The following is a 16,314-nucleotide window of genomic DNA, read 5'->3' on the forward strand; positions in this document are numbered from 1 at the left end:
ATTTTTTTGTTAATGTATTATTACATTTGTGTATGCTTATAGACTAATAATGAAATAATGAAAATCAGGCTGAAAATCATATATTATTAAACAGGCTTTTACATTCATATTTGTCATATTGTGTTTGAATCACTTCAACGAAACAGAAGCGTTCAAGTGGGACAGACAGAAAGGGGGATTTAAGGGACGTGGACAAAAAGAGGGTTAGAGACAGGAAAGGACGGACAGATTAGCATGGCAGAGGGTTAGAGAGGGGAAGGAAGAAAGAGCGAGAGGATTTAAGGAATGAAGGGTTATGAGAAAGTACAGAAAAGGGAGAGGGCTTAAGGAGGAGAGAGAAAGACAGAAAGAGAGGAAGAAAGGGAGAGAATGAGAGTGGATCTTAAGGAGATGAAGAACGAACGTGGAAAAGAAGAGAGATAGGATTTGACGGAGAGAAAGATTGAAAGAGAGGGAGAAAAGAGAAGTGAGCAAGTGAGAAAGACATTTTAAGGAATGAAGGGAGTAGGAAAGAATACAGAAAGGAAATGGAGAGATATAATTTAAGAAAGGAAGAGAGAAACAGATACAGAAATAGAGGGTGTATATTAAATACAGTATGTCATGGCCTGTTCACATAGTTCCCATGTGTTTGTTGTCGGGAGCACTGATAAACCCATTAACCTTTGATTATGCAAAGTACCAGAATTAATTAATTAGCTAATTTAATAAACCATATAAACGAGTCACTGGCCAAATCTACTTGACAAGATGAACTTGTGAAGCCACATGGGCCAGGCAAAGATTAACCTAACACCTAGAGTTCAAACGACATTAAACAGAACGCCGTTCCACGCAAAAGTCTTTAAAAGTGTGTTAATTAGAGGAAATAATGAATGAAATACCCAGGCCACAGTAAACGCTGCTGGGAGGGGCATTGGTGGCAGTATTCCAAACCTCTCTGTGTTGTCTATTTAGACTATACTGGGGTAACAGCATGATGTAAAAGTATTTTTCCATATCAACTGACAAAGTAGACAACTTGTGTATCACGATTCCTTCCTACACTGGTGAGAGTTTGCATTCCGATTTAGCCACACATGCTACATGTGGTGTATTCGAATACGAGTAATAAAAAAAAAAACGACTTTTAAAATTGGAGTCTTTGGAACTAAAGAGGTCATCCATCACATCTTGTTGTACCGGGGAATAAATGTAAGGTGATACCCAGGCTAAACATCAGAACCAGATTACACACACACATGATCATGAAACAACAGATTTGCTGACCTTCAAGTATTTGAATATTTGGAACCAGGTTCTATGTCTGATGAAACCAAGGGCTTTTTGGAAACAAACATCAGAGGTGGGTTTGGCATAAAAAGAGCAATTATATCATAACCTGCTCCCCAATGTGAAGCTTTACAACTATACAAAGCATACCTTTGATTTCATGGGTTGCAAAGGCTATCACAGTCCTCTCACTTAAATCCAATTGCCAACCATAAAGAGGAGATTCCACAAGCAAGAACCAATGGCTTTGAAGATCTGAAGAGTTTCTGTGTGAAGGATTCTTCCCAAATGCCTCCCCATACATGCTCCCCATGCTCTCCCATCTCGTCAAACATTATCAGCCATCAGAGCTGTTATTTTGGCAAAATGAGGGTGCAACGTTCTTTGCATTATGGGGTTTTGAAATTAATTTGAGTTTAATACATTGTCTCTCAAGGCTGGAGCAAATGGGGTGAAAATGAATACTTTCCAAAGGCAAAGTAGATTGTCGATCCATATCAAAAGGCGTTTTGAAGAAGGCCTTCACCTCTGCTCCACAGAACGTACTGGACCAGCCTATTCAGCTTTATCGTTCGTTCGCTATTACGCTTTTTCAATCACAACACACTTCTTCTGGCATGTAGTGCTCCAATCCCCTGAACCGCTCTGCTCTGCAAGGGGCAGTCTGAGAGGTGAACTCTACAAGATACAAGACAGAGACATGCCCTCCAGGGTTTGCATCTCTGATGTGGTACTGAGGAGAAATTTCTGGCGACTTTTGTCATGTTTAATGTTGTCAGCCTAGCACTGATACGAGAAAGTATGTGAAGATATAACAGGGTCAAGGGATTTAGTATTCAGAGAGAACCATAAAAGGTACAAAGTGGTTAGATTGCATACCTTGGACAGGTATCTCCCCTGCCTGTGAGCCCACATGTCTCTCCCATGGCATCTTGGCAGTGTGGAATACTGGGTTAATATTGGCTTTGGGATTTAGGGGAGGCAGAGTAAATGCCTTTCACTAAATAGAAATCACCAAGACATCCATGGGCAAATCAGGTATTTCTGCTCATACAGTTCTCAGTGTAGCCATAACTCCACACAAATATGCAATATACCCCCAATGTTACCTCTCCCTCCCACACACACGCACACACGCGCACACACACACACACACAAACACACACACACACACACACACAGCCCTCATCTCACTCACAAAAACATTCTTTAGTTGAAGATGATCATCATTGTTGGGAGCATGGGTTTAATTGAATTCCTGTGTGTGTGTGTGTGTGTGTGTATATCCTATTTTTGGAAAGCCTACGTTGCCAAGAGTAACCAATTCCCATCTTAAGCACAGGTGGGGGTTAGAGGGTGGGTGAGGTCGACTGACAAAGCTGCTGACTCCCTGTGTGTGTGTGTTTAATCCACAGCAGGGGGCTAAAGACATGCATTCCAGTTTTATAGAAAAACTGGTATTTAAACTGGTATTCAGCAGGGATGAGGGCAAAGCCCGCCCTCCCTCCCCCCCTCCCTCCCCCCCTCCCTCCCTCCCCCCCCCCTCCCCCCCCCCCTCCCTCCCCCCTCCCTCCCCCCCCCCCTCCCCCCTCCCTCCCTCCCTCTCTCCCTCGCTCTCTCTCGCTCTCTGTGTGTGTGTGTGTGTGTGTGTGTGCGCATGCGGTGCATGCGTGGGTGGGTGGCAGTATTTTGCGACATCACTTCATCAGAGCAGGGAAGGGCCCAGTTTGGCCTGCCAATAAAAAGTGAGAGTATGGGAGGATGAATGGTGAAGAATAAAGAGGGGAAAAAGTGACACTTCTAATCCCCAAGAAATGCTGCAGATGTATCCACCTCTTAGTTCCTTCTGGTCTCACATTCTCTCCATTCTCTCAGACAGACTCGACCGCCTTGACGCCACTGTCTCCGGCACAAACAGTTACAGTATCCTACGTGTACGTGTGTGTGTATGTGAATGTGTGTGTGTGTGTGCTCTTGCTCAACATTTTTGTCTGCATCTCAGGAAGCCTGACCATAGTCACTAATCACAGAATCAGTTTTTCCGTGTGTGTGTGTGACTGTGTATGCGGTTGGTCGGGTTGGTCGGTCGGGTGAAGAGAGGAAACACAAAAAGAGAAGAGAAAGAGAGAGCCGGAGAGAGCGCGAGACACAACGTCGGAGAAGGAGAGAGAAAGAGAGAGCCGGAGAGAGCGCGAGACACAACGTCGGAGAAGGAGAGCGAACGAGACACTGCAGTGGTGATATCATCTTTGGCTCCGTGGATGAATGGTGTTTTAAACAGCCTAATCGGTCATCTGTCTCACTGGGCCTGTTAATACTGCTGGCCCTCTTCCCCCCTACGCCACACATCTCCTCTCCTCCCGTCCTGTGGACCATAAGCAGCTCACGAACCGTCAACAACGTCAAGGCTGGGCCCAACCCTCGCACACAGGATTAGTTGAAAGTGACAGAAATATGGAGGGACAGAGAGGCAGGGTGTAGCATCAGAGAGTTCACGGTGCTTGTGAACCTCCACCTCCCTGTCTCAGACAATGACTAGAATGATGTCGGTCGGCCGTGAGACACAAGAAGCTAGGCATTATCCCTCTTTGATCTATACATTCTGTGTTTGCGTGTGTGTGTGTGTCTGTGTCCTTGTGTGTTCAGTATGTGTGTGCACATACAGCTCCATTCATCTTTATCGCTTTGTGTGGGTGTGTAGACAGAGAGGAGAGAAAGAGAAAACATACTGCAGAGAGAGAGAGGGTAAAAGATAAAGAGAGAGAAAAATAGATAGATACTGTATTCATCCCGTGGGGAAATTCAGGAAAGTGATAGAGAGTGCATGTGTATACTCATCTCCATCCCTCTATTTCTATCTCTCTATATTTATCCACACAAAGCCTTCTACATTGAGACCAGGCTTATTTCACATACACACAAGCACAGTCACCCCTTCTCTCTCTCTAGTTCCGATACTGGCCAATCATAATCCAGAACCATCAACAAAAAAGTGTCTATAGTAAAAGCAATATCAAATATCATTTGATTGCTCAATATCAAAAGCAATATAATGACTGTGTTGCACAAAGCGTGGATGCTGTTCGTTTGACAGAGGATCTGTCTTCAAGGCCTTGCTGCAAGAGGCACTTATGCTGCATCATTTCAACCATTTCAACAACACTAGACATTTCAAAAGGCCAATCTAATCTTTCTCGAGTGGAAAGAATCTGCTAGGTGCTTGCCAGACCAAACCAGACAAACCACCACCGCCCAGTCCAGCCCTGATTCTCTCTCTCTGTTTGGGCAACATTAGTGTTTCAGCGTTTCTATTGTGGAGGCTTTTTTTAAATATGACGAGGCAATGCTACTGTTAATGCCCTGCTTTAAATGTTGTTCTTCCCTCCTTCTGTAAGGCTGTTAGAAGTATACAGATGGTTGGATGAGTGGGATGATGGATGGATGGATGGATAGGGTCTGGCTACTGTGTGGGCTCCACAGACTGCACCTGTGGACCTGCCAGGCAAGTCTAACTCATGGATCCCATTACCAGTGTGTGTGTGTGTGTGTGTGTGTGTGTGTGTGTGTGTGTGTGTGTACACACTCACGCTATAAGCTCCCACTCATAGAAAGTGCCTGCCAATTTTTGGAAAGAGGGCCTGGACCAGCAGCTCCCATCCAGGAGACAGTCAGACTATTGTGAGGAGGTTCCCACCCTAATACAGCTGTTTCTGATGGCCGGCAAACGTTCCAGGGTTGGACATCTTTACCATCCTCCATTAGCTGTGTTTAAGGATCCGTGGGGAGGAGAGAGGAGGAGGAGGGTGCTCAGGGGGCCCCCGTACAAGCCAATTCATTTATGGAGCGTTTTATATAAAGGTCAAAAGATTAGACGGCTCAGAGCTCGCCTCCACAATCCCTGGTGTGTGCGTGTGTGTGTTTGTGTGTGTGTGTGTGTGTGTACCCATGTGTGTGTGTGTGTGTGTGTGTGTACAAACAGAACCTTCTACACAGCCACACACAATGCACAGATGCACGCATTGTCATTGTCGCATGCACACACACACAGTTTCACTGCCAGTGTCCCCGTGAGCAGGGACACTGGACTAGGACTTTGTGTTCTCTGCAGCTCCGTGTTCAATCACCTCACGGGCCAGGCAGAGAGATCAGCTTCTTCATGGTAATGAATCACACATCCCACATACTCTATGCACATCTTGCATCATGTGTCATTTGTACATCCATCTACGGGTGTGTTTATGTGTGTGTGTGCCTTGTATACATCATCACCGAGTGCATTCTGAAAAGCAGCAGAAGAAACAGTCTGACAGTGTGAGTGAACCCGCACTCTCTCTGTGTCATCTAGTGCAAACACCACAGCCATGAGCCCTGCCCCTCTCGGGGGTAGACATTTGGTTCTCCCCAAAAGTCTTGGAAGAGACAGACACGACTCTGCTGCACCCCGGCTCCTAAGGTAACCGGGGCATGCAGGCAAGCGTGTGAGGCGTGGCGGAGCAAACCCGCTCGTCGGGTCTGGAGTGACAGCGAGGACTGGTCGACGTCACTCCTGATGCACGGAGGAGCGGGGAGAGAGAGACGGAGGGATCGAAAGGGTTGGAAAGATAAGAGAGAGTGAGACAGAGAGGAGGAAAAGGGGGAGGGGGGGCGGGGGGCAGGAGGAAGCGCCAGAGAGTGAGACGGAGGGAGGTTGTTTTAGGGCAATGGAAGATTGTATCAGAGATTAATGAGGGAGGGATGAAAACACAGAAAGACTTGAGGGATAGAAAGAGGTATGGTGGTGGGAGGGCTTGGTGAAGAAACGGAGAAAGAGAGGGATGGCCAGTGTGCGGTTGGAGGGTAAGGTTTCGGGGGCACAACAAAGGACTGAGTGGGCCGAAAGGGGAAGAGAATCTGTCTCCGATTGTCTCCTCAAATGGCCTCTGGGGACCTTGGGAATGGACCCTTTTATCCCCCGGTCCTTTCAGTCTGATCCTCATCTGCATTACAACAGAGTCACTTTGAAGGTGCTTCTATTATCTATGCCTCTCATAACTGACCTTTTGCTCTCTCTCTGTCTCTCTCTGTCTCTCTGTCTCTCTGTCTCTCTCTCTCCCTCTCTCTCTCTCTCTCTCTCTCTCTCTCTCTCTCTCTCTCTCTCTCTCTCTCACTCCCTCTCCCGTCTCTTTCTTCCTTACACTCACTCCCATTCCCTCTCTCTCTCTCTTTGTATAGTATTTCCTCTTATCTTTCCATTCTTGCGCACACTCTCTCTCTTCTCTCTTCCATTGATCTCTGATATGATCTTGTACTCAAAACAGTCTTTGTACTGTATCAAGGGGAGGGTTAAGGTTAGGTCAGGGTTTAGAGCTTGGTCATGGTATTGACATTGTAAGAGCTTCTTCAGTCCTCATCACTGTTTGATGTCAAATACAGCTAACCTTGCATTTGATTGCTTCCAAAGTCATCAACTCTACTATATTATCTACAGTATCTAAATATTCCATCAGATATTGACTGTGTATGTGTCCTTGTAAATGTTATGTGGGCTGTTACCTGTGTGAAGCCCTCCAGTTTTTTCTTGACCTCAGCCAGGACGGGGTTCGGGCTACGAACTTTGACCTCTGGGTTCTGCTTTTGAGCCTGAAGTCCTTTTCCTACCACCCTGCCTGTATAACTGAGAAAATAGAGAGAGAGAGAGAAAGAGAAAGAGAGAGAGCAATGTTTAAAGCAGGGCATTAACAGCAGCAAAAAAGCCTCCACAATAGAAATGCTACAACACTAATGTTGCCTAAACACTATTGCACAAGATGATCAAATGTCATCAACAAAGTATTTCCAGGCGATTCCTCTGACAGGAACCTGAGGATAGAGCAGAAAGCTCTCGTCCCTAAAGATACCCTCATAACAGAGCAGCGCTCCAGTACCTGGGGCAGTTCTGGAGATGAGAACAGAGATCAGTGCACAAGAGAGGAGATACATCTCTCTCTCCCTCTCTCCCTCTCTCCCTCTCTCTCTCTCTCCTCTCTCTCTCTCTCTCTCTCTCTCTCTCTCTCTCTCTCTCTCTCTCTCTCTCTCTCTCTCTCTCTCTCTCTCTCTCTCACACACTGTACAGTACCAAGCAGTTATCAGATGCATTCACTCAGATCATGGCTCTCTCTCTCTCTCTTTCTCTCTATCTCTCTCTCTCTCTCTCTCTCTTGTGCATAACATGCTAGTGAGCATGTGGCGTTCCTCCAAAAATGGATGTGAAATGCATGAAACAGATGAATGTGAGTCCCCCTGGCTGGTGATCTGACTGATCTGAGATCTGAACTTTCTCTTCATCATGCTGAAAGAGCGCTTACAGCGTCCCCTCTCTCTCTTTTCCTGCTTCACTCTCTTCCACCCCTCCCTCTCTCCCCCCTCTGGCCACTCTCTGTCTCCCCCTCTCTCTCTCTGTCTCCCCCTCTCTCTCTCTGTCTCCCCCTCGCTCTCTCTGTCTCCCCCTCGCTCTCTCTGTCTCCCCCTCTCTCTCTCTGTCTCCCCCCCTCTCTCTCTGTCTCCCCCCTCTCTCTCTGTCTCCCCCCCTCTCTCTCTGTCTCCCCCTCTCTCTCTCTGTCTCCCCCTCTCTCTCTCTGTCTCCCCCTCTCTCTCTCTGTCTCCCCCTCTCTCTCTCTGTCTCCCCCTCTCTCTCTCTGTCTCCCCCTCTCTCTCTCTGTCTCCCCCTCTCTCTCTCTGTCTCCCCCTCTCTCTCTCTGTCTCCCCCTCTCTCTCTCTGTCTCCCCCTCTCTCTCTCTCTGTCTCCCCCTCTCTCTCTCTCTGTCTCCCCCTCTCTCTCTCTGTCTCCCCCTCTCTCTCTGTCTCCCTCTCTCTCTCTCTCTGTCTCCCCCCTCTCTCTCTGTCTCCCCCTCTCTCTCTCTGTCTCCCCCTCTCTCTCTCTGTCTCCCCCCCTCTCTCTCTGTCTCCCCCTCTCTCTCTGTCTCCCCCTCTCTCTCTCTGTCTCCCCCTCTCTCTCTCTGTCTCCCCCTCTCTCTCTCTGTCTCCCCCTCTCTCTCTCTCTGTCTCCCCCTCTCTCTCTCTGTCTCCCCCTCTCTCTCTCTGTCTCCCCCTCTCTCTCTCTCTGTCTCCCCCTCTCTCTCTCTGTCTCCTTCTCTGTGGGACACAAAGCTTGTGCTCTCTCATCATTCCGGTCTTAGTAACAAAAAAGGCTTTTAATGTTGGGAACAGATAAGACTCTTGTCCTAACAAGAGGGAGACAATCGATAGTTGGACTTCTGACTTCCATTGACACTTGAAACGTGTGCGCGTACAGGACGTGGTTTGTGTGTATGCGTCAGTGACTGCGTAGGGGTGAGTGAGTTTTAGTGTGTGCGAGTTTGAAGGTGAGAGTGTGCGTGTGTGTTTCTGTGTGGTGTGTGTGTGTGTTTCTCTGAGGTGTGTGTGTGGGTTTCTCTGATGTGTGTGTGTGTGTGTGTGTTTCTCTGAGGTGTGTGTTTCTCTGAGGTGTGTGTGTGTGTTTCTCTGATGTGTGTGTGTGTGTGTGTTTCTCTGAGGTGTGTGTTTCTCTGAGGTGTGTGTGTGTGTTTCTCTGAAGTGTGTGTTTCTCTGAGGTGTGTGTGTGTGTTTCTCTGAGGTGTGTGTGTTTGTTTGTGTATTTGTCTGCGTGTGTGCGTGCATGCATGCTCTTCTGAGTAGTGTGGCACAGCACAGTTGTGTGTTTAAGTGTGGCATACAATGGGATGCATTTGTTCATTGTTATTTGCCATGGGTGTGTTAAAGAGAGAGAGTGTTTGTGTGTGTGTGCATGTGTGTGTGAGACACAAAGAGGAATAAAGAGAGAAAGAGTAAGTTTGCGCGCGTGATGATTACAAGACCTTCCACTCCAGTCACAAGCCCTCCACTCGGCTGTCAATAAGGGCTCCACATTCTCCCCCTCACCTCTTCCACTGCTTTTTGTTAGTTAGGAGGACTCGTACAAACCGTCCCTGGCAACACTACACGCCTGACTCACCCCTAAGCTCACACCACTGATCCAGCATCAGCTTCAATCCACCAACACCAGCTACCAGCATGGGGGCATGTGATGCGAGGCAGATCCTGGACAACCTTTAATTCCCCAACCCTGTATTACTCAATGCCCTACACCTTCCTTGTCCCATTCAATCCCCTACACAGGCTAGGGCTTTTTTTTTTTGGTGGAGGGGTTGTAAGGGGTAAAGATCCGTGGCTTGGTTGAGAGAGGGAGAGGGGGTGGGCGAGGATGACGAGGCCCAGGTCCATGCAGCATGGGATGGATACTGGCCCTCCCGGTGCTGCCCTGACCTGGGAGCTTTCTGGAGCTCAGTCTGTAAGGCTAACGAGAGCTCAGAGCTCACCGGGGGACTCAATTACCACAGGCTGAAAGTCGGTTGGGGGATTACACGAGCACGTGTGTGCGTGTGTGTGTCTGTGCGTGTGTGCGCTTGTGAGAGACAGAGGAGAAAAAGAGTGCGCTGATCTGTGCGTGTGTGTTTGTTTGACAGAGAGGTAGATGATTACAAGAACAAAGGCTATGTATGAAAGAGAACTCCTAAGAGTCAAGTGATTCAGCTCCACTGAAGGTAAAATAGCCCCATCAATAAAGATATGCCTGCAGGCCAGCTCTCCCAGCTCATAATGACTGTCTGAGGGTCTGGGTGTGTGCGTCTGTGAGAGGGGAACAAACAGAACAGTATAGGGAGTTATAGATTAGACGAGCAGAACTTCAGATTGCCCCAGACCCCCTACTAGACACCAAGCCCCTTAGGCCATGATTCACACACACACATCTTACTAATAATGGATCTTCAAGTTATTCGTGCCAGAGGGGAAACATTTAGACTATAGCTGTAGAAGAGAACCCTTAGTGAACCTTTATGGAAGCACACACAGACACATATACACTCACAGACGGACAGATAAACACACACAGAGAGACACCCACTCCTATATATCGTCTTTGTACCATTGCACTAACCCTGTTACACCATGAAACACACAAGGTTTTATATGAATGCAGCCCAGCAGTGTCAGAGGGCTGCGGCCCAAGTGTGGAGCCAGCTATGGAGTATACTTCACAGGAGAAAGCCAGGGAGAAGGGTTAGGCAAATGGGTGTGGAAATACAGAGGAAGAAGGGAAAGGAAGGAAAGAAAGAGGTAAAAGTAGAATTGAAAAGGGAATGGGCTTGAGAGAGAGAGAGAGAGAGAGACAGACAGAGAGAGACAGAGAGAGAGACAGAGAGAGAGAGAGAGCGAGAGGAATCAAACCATATGCCCATTGTCTTAGAGTTTTCCCCAAAATGTATATCAATATATAGAATGTAAAATGTTAGCTAACGAACAGAAAGAGAACTATATACTTATCAGAGGGGGGGAAGGAGAGAGGGAGGGCGGGCTAGCGGGCGGGCAGAAGGAAGGAAGGAAGGAAGGAAGGAAGGAAGGAAGGAAGGAAGGAAGGAAGGAAGGAAGGAAGGAAGGAAGGAAGGAAGGAAGGAAGGAAGGAAGGAAGGAAAAAGTCAGTAAAAGAAAGAGGGTGAAAAAGGGAAAGGAAAGCTAGAAAGTGAGAGAGGGAGGGGGAGATGTGTTTATGAGTTGGACAGGGGCTGCTCAGTGCTGAGCGGGCTCCTCGGTCCTGAAAGGCCATCCTGTTCCCACACTCTGAGCTTAGCAGTTCCCTCACACAACACACTGAACACATGCAGCAGCTAACACAGAGAACATCACTAACACAAATATTTAATAAGACAGATACGGTCCAACTCATCTGCCCTTAGACTGCAGAAACACACACACTGTTACATAATGACACCCCAGCAGTAAACACATACAGAGACACACTTAGATACCGTGTCATGCACAAATATTGAGACAAAGGCAGATGACGCCTATCCTTGAACTGTCTCAGAGGGTTTTAGTACATGCACTTATAGAAGCACTCTGCCACAGTGGATTTAAAGAGGCTACATGAGAGACAGGGGTGAGGATGAGTCAAGGTCATCCCTGGAACAGACAAGCCCAGACAGGGGACTGCTTTCAGTCACTTCATCCACTCCCCTCCCTGTTCCTCCCTGTGTCTCTCATTCTCTCTCCCCTCCTCCTTTTGTCTATCTCCACCTCCGTTTCTCTCCGTTCCAGCCCCCATATCTCTACACCTCTCCCTCCTTCTACCACCCCCACCCCCTCCCCCCCCCCCCCCCCCCACACACACACAAACACTCAGCCGGTCACCACATGGGCATGTGCCACCAAGCACTTACACATTCCATGCTCCCAGAAGGCTTCAGGGCAGGGCACAGACAGGTCCACATCCTGCACAGAGGGGTCCCCCCCCACCCCCCTTCCTCCATATCCCCATCTCTCTCTGGTCTGCCCCACTCTCCTCCTTCCCTCCCCCAATCTCCTCCACATCACGGACGAAAAGGTTCAGGAACTCAGTTCAGATGACAAATCAGAGTGTGCTGTCCAGGATGTCTTCACCTCTCCTTCATTTCAATGATATTTGTCATTCAAACATCTTTGACCTTATGTGAATAGACCTTCAACATACTGTAGCATGAATCGGATACCTCACGCATCCACTCTACAGCCACGTCTCAGTCAACCAACCGGAAGCATTTCCTGTCAGTAAAGGAAGATGCCATCAGGCATTTGAGGCATAGTGTATTCTCAGGTCATTCAATGGATGAGATGAGACCCGCTGAGCAAAGTAACTAGCTAGCTGTCATTGTAAGTGGGATACTTGAGGTTTATGATAGAAAACCATCCCTCTGTTCCAGCAATATCGAGTATAATGGCCCAACACTGCCACCATGTGGTTTAAGATGGGTAATGAATTAATGTAAACAACAGTCAAGGTACCATCATCATGAATATACAACAAACAATTTCTGACTCATATCATAGATAAACATGCTTTCATATTGTTATCAACTAGGAATACAGCCTTGCAAAACCCACCCCCACAACTATTTCTCCAAACACCCAGTTTGGAAAAGGTCCCTCCAAGGCCACAGGCTGCAGACTTCTATCTCATTCTCAGTGGAAATAATCAAAGACTGGGGGAGAACACCGGAAAAGTGACGGAGGGAAAAATGCCATTCGAGAGACTCAGACTAGCAGGCACACACATCTGAGTGGCTGCTATCTTCCCTGTGAAGTGACCCTTCAGGGCAGGCCTTGGCTGTGGATGAATAAAGCTAGCCTGCTCGAGAGCACAGACATACAAAAACACTTGTCATGACATAACACTCATTAAAATAGGGTGGGGGAGAGAGAGGGTTAAGTGTGTCAGACTTGAGAAAATGGTTTTATGACCCAGGCCTTGTTTCTATGTCTGCTCCCGACATAATTAGTAAAGCCACAACAAGGAGAGATTAAACAGATAAAGACTGTAGGGTGCAATACAAAACAAGTTACTGTTTGACAACTTTGGGACAGAAGTCTTAGTTGTTACTGCGGTTTTATAGTGTCCAGCAGGAGGCAGTATATACCTGATTTGGACAGACGGAGCCACAACGGGCCGAGTGGGGTTGATGTAGGTTTGACTAAGAGATGACTCAGTTGATTACATACAGTACATCTCACTGATACAACACCGTTAAAAAGAAGAAGCCTGGAATTCAAATTCACCGCCTCCAGCAACACCACTTTGAGATGTGTTACTGCTGGTCTGCTTCTTTATGGGAGGCTTACATAGAGCTTCCCAGCATCCTCTGAGTCAAGAGTTTGGTCCCAATTCCCCTGATCACCATTAGGGTCCCAAGTGGATGACTGATTTGGTGAATGAGTTTTCATTATTAAGTTATAATATTCCTAGAAATAATGCCACACCCTGCAATAGACATGATTGTTGATTGATTAATGTCCTTCCCAGGAGCCAGTGCAGGATGGGTCTTGTGCACTAGGCATATTTCACTGCTACAGAACTTGCCAAGAACTGTAGCAGTGAGCACAATATTTGTTTTGATTTTTAAACGTTGACAGTTGTTTTTTGTTCGCTAATGATACTCTGCTTGCTTGTTTTATTTTGAAACCAGCATCAGGTATTATTTGAAATTGAAGTCAGTGTGTCGTGTATACACATTCTTTTTTTGTTTTATCAACACACCTTTCTGAATTAAGAATGTAATGAAAAGTTACAAGTCAAGAGAGTGTGTGTGAAAAAGAGGAAGAGAGACAGGGAGAGAGGCAGAGGGGGAGAGAGATAAACCCCCACATGCCCATGAGGGCACAGACAGCTGAGGTAAGCACTAGACAGGGCAACCCGGGCTGCGAGGGGGGGTTTGAGACATACAGTTCAGCATGTGTGTGTGTGTGTGTGCGTTTGTGTGTGTGTGTGTGCATGTGTGCATGTGTGTGTGTGTGTGAAGCAAGAGCCTCTGGAGTGGTCAGGCCACCTGTCTGAGTGTCTGCCTTCTCCAGACGAAGGAGAGAGGGTCCAGAGACCCAGAGTAAACACACGCTAAACTTACACTCCTCTCATGTCTCCTGACACATTCTCTTTATTGCGTTTTTTTCACAGACTTTATCGCTTTCCAACCGACTGGGTGGGTGTGGTATGCTCAAACTGAAAGGGTTGCTGATTGGCTCCTCAATATGGACTATAATTTGCCAATGGATGGTTTTCTGGACTGGAACGCAGGTGAGACCGTTTCTCAACCTTTCACAAACCTGCTCTGAGGATGGAACAAAGATGCCACCATTTACGAAATGTAAAAGACTGCGCCCGGGCGATCAAAGCTGTAAGAGAATGTGGCATTACACAACCCCACAGCCACACACTTGAGGCGTACATTGGCATCTGTTGATATACAGTGTGAGTGAGAGGATGTGTGTATTCAGGGGAGAGAGGGTGAAGAAAAGACAAAGAGGGAGAGTGAACACTCAAGTTTTGTCAACAAAAGCCTGCAGCTACAAAAGCACACATACAGTCCATGTACACACTCACACACACTCTCTCACACACACACACACACACACACACGGATGCACACCCAATGGCAGAGTGGGGTTTAGGGGTTGTGAGGGTGTTGAGTGAGGGGGTCAAAGGGCATACGCTGTCAGCTGCTGTAGGGGCACAAGGGAGCAAAACTCCAATGTTTCACACTCTGAGACCCCACCCTCCCCCCCCCCCCCTCCCCCCCAACAAACACACACACACACACACAGATTACTTAGTGACATGACTATACGATCTGTCTTGATTGTACGAATGCAACAGACACCTGAGAAAATGCAACTGACACAATTGGCAACATTTACAGACATACTGTAGGTATTTGTAAGTATAATCACCCCGAAAGTGATTGGTACAGTTTTCATCATGTGGTGGAATAATTGCATGATGACTCATTTTCAAATCCAACCACACTTTTGCTTGTTATAACAGGTCATGGATAACATGATGCAAAGAAGTATCATTGTTAATCAAAGGAAAACAACAGATTCTACATGCAAAAACCTCCTTAGCCTATATAATCTAAGAAATTGCCTGTGTAAATATTCAGCATGGAGGTAATAATGATTTTTTAAATAATTCAAAGTGAAAGTAATCTTTAAATATAGGTATTGTTTGTTTATGGTAAATACCTAACTAATACATTGGCGCATATATATGTATATATATATATATATATATATATATATATATATATATATATATATATATATATATATATGTCTTTGTGTGAGCTTAGATTCATATATTCAAAATACTTCGTAAATTGAAATTATTTTCGTTTTATTCATTATTTTGGGGGGAATTATATTGACATTAATGAGAAGAGAAAAGGACATAAAGTTTTAAATAAAATACATCTGAAGGTGTTTATATTGTTTTTACAAAAATACATAAGCCACGTTAAATGTAAGTAAATGATGTCAGTATTTGCATTAGTGAAATGTTACTGATCTTAGGGCACAACATATCCCATGACCTGCCCTGTCTACTCTGTGGCATGGACATACCTGCGTACCTCATCTGACATAAGAAATATAAACTTCCCACAAACTCTCTCTTCCTCGCTCACCCTCAAATACGTATTTGGCATCTTTCAAATAGTGCCAAAGAAAACATTCAATATAAAAATGTCTCTCCCTCTTTTGCGCTCTCTCTTTCTTAGTTGCAAGTTAACCAAATGCTTGTGTGTTTACCGAAGGCCCAGGCCCATATCTACCAGTGGGGCAGCTGGCTGGCTTTACTTTAAAGCTTTGGGACTAGAGCTGGGACTAGAGCTGGGACTAGAGCTGGGACTAGAGCTGGGACTAGGGCTGGGACTAGGGCTGGGACTAGGGCTGGGACTAGGGCTGGGACTAGAGCTGGGACTAGAGCTGGGACTAGGGCTGGGACTAGAGCTGTGACTAGGGCTGGGACTAGGGCTGGGACTAGAGCTGGGACTAGGGCTGGGACTAGGGCTGGGACTAGAGCTGGGACTAGGGCTGGGACTAGGGCTGGGACTAGAGCTGGGACTAGGGCTGGGACTAGAGCTGGGACTAGAGCTGGGACTAGGGCTGGGACTAGGGCTGGGACTAGAGCTGGGACTAGAGCTGGGACTAGAGCTGGGACTAGAGCTGGGACTAGGGCTGGGACTAGAGCTGGGACTAGAGCTGGGACTAGAGCTGGGACTAGAGCTGGGACTAGGGCTGGGACTAGAGCTGGGACTAGAGCTGGGACTAGAGCTGGGACTAGAGCTGGGACTAGAGCTGGGACTAGGGCTGGGACTAGAGCTGGGACTAGAGCTGGGACTAGAGCTGGGACTAGGGCTGGGACTAGAGCTGGGACTAGGGCTGGGACCAGGGTTCGAGAAGGGCCTTGAGCTTGAGCAGGTTCTGGAAATGGGAGTTGGGTTGCAGCTTAACTTTATAACAGACTATAACATATGAGTCACAATACTGTGCAAATCACTTTTACTAAGGCTCATCTTCTCTCAAGCTCTCCCGGCTTCAACTGTTGGTCCGTCCATAGACTTGAAATATTTTCCATTGCTTGCGTGTACTCGTGCATTTGCACATGCTGTATGTATGGTGTGTATGTATGTGAAAGTGTGTGTGTGTGTGTGTGTGTGTTTG

At 47.0% G+C, this 16,314-nt stretch overlaps 1 protein-coding gene across 2 annotated transcripts in view; it reads right to left on the bottom strand.

Annotated features, from left to right (window-relative positions):
* The window catches only part of gpc5c (glypican 5c), a 63,388-nt gene that overhangs the window by 14,589 nt on the left and 32,485 nt on the right, over positions 1–16,314 (bottom strand). For both annotated transcript variants that reach the window (XM_084708511.1, XM_084708509.1), the window contains one exon: positions 6,805–6,925. In XM_084708511.1, coding sequence (XP_084564637.1) covers positions 6,805–6,925 — 121 coding nt within the window. The remainder of the gene's footprint in view (positions 1–6,804; positions 6,926–16,314) is intronic.

Source organism: Hypomesus nipponensis, chromosome 10 (genome assembly GCF_054491055.1).
Source record: "Hypomesus nipponensis isolate SF chromosome 10, ASM5449105v1, whole genome shotgun sequence".
Lineage (NCBI taxonomy): Eukaryota > Metazoa > Chordata > Actinopteri > Osmeriformes > Osmeridae > Hypomesus > Hypomesus nipponensis.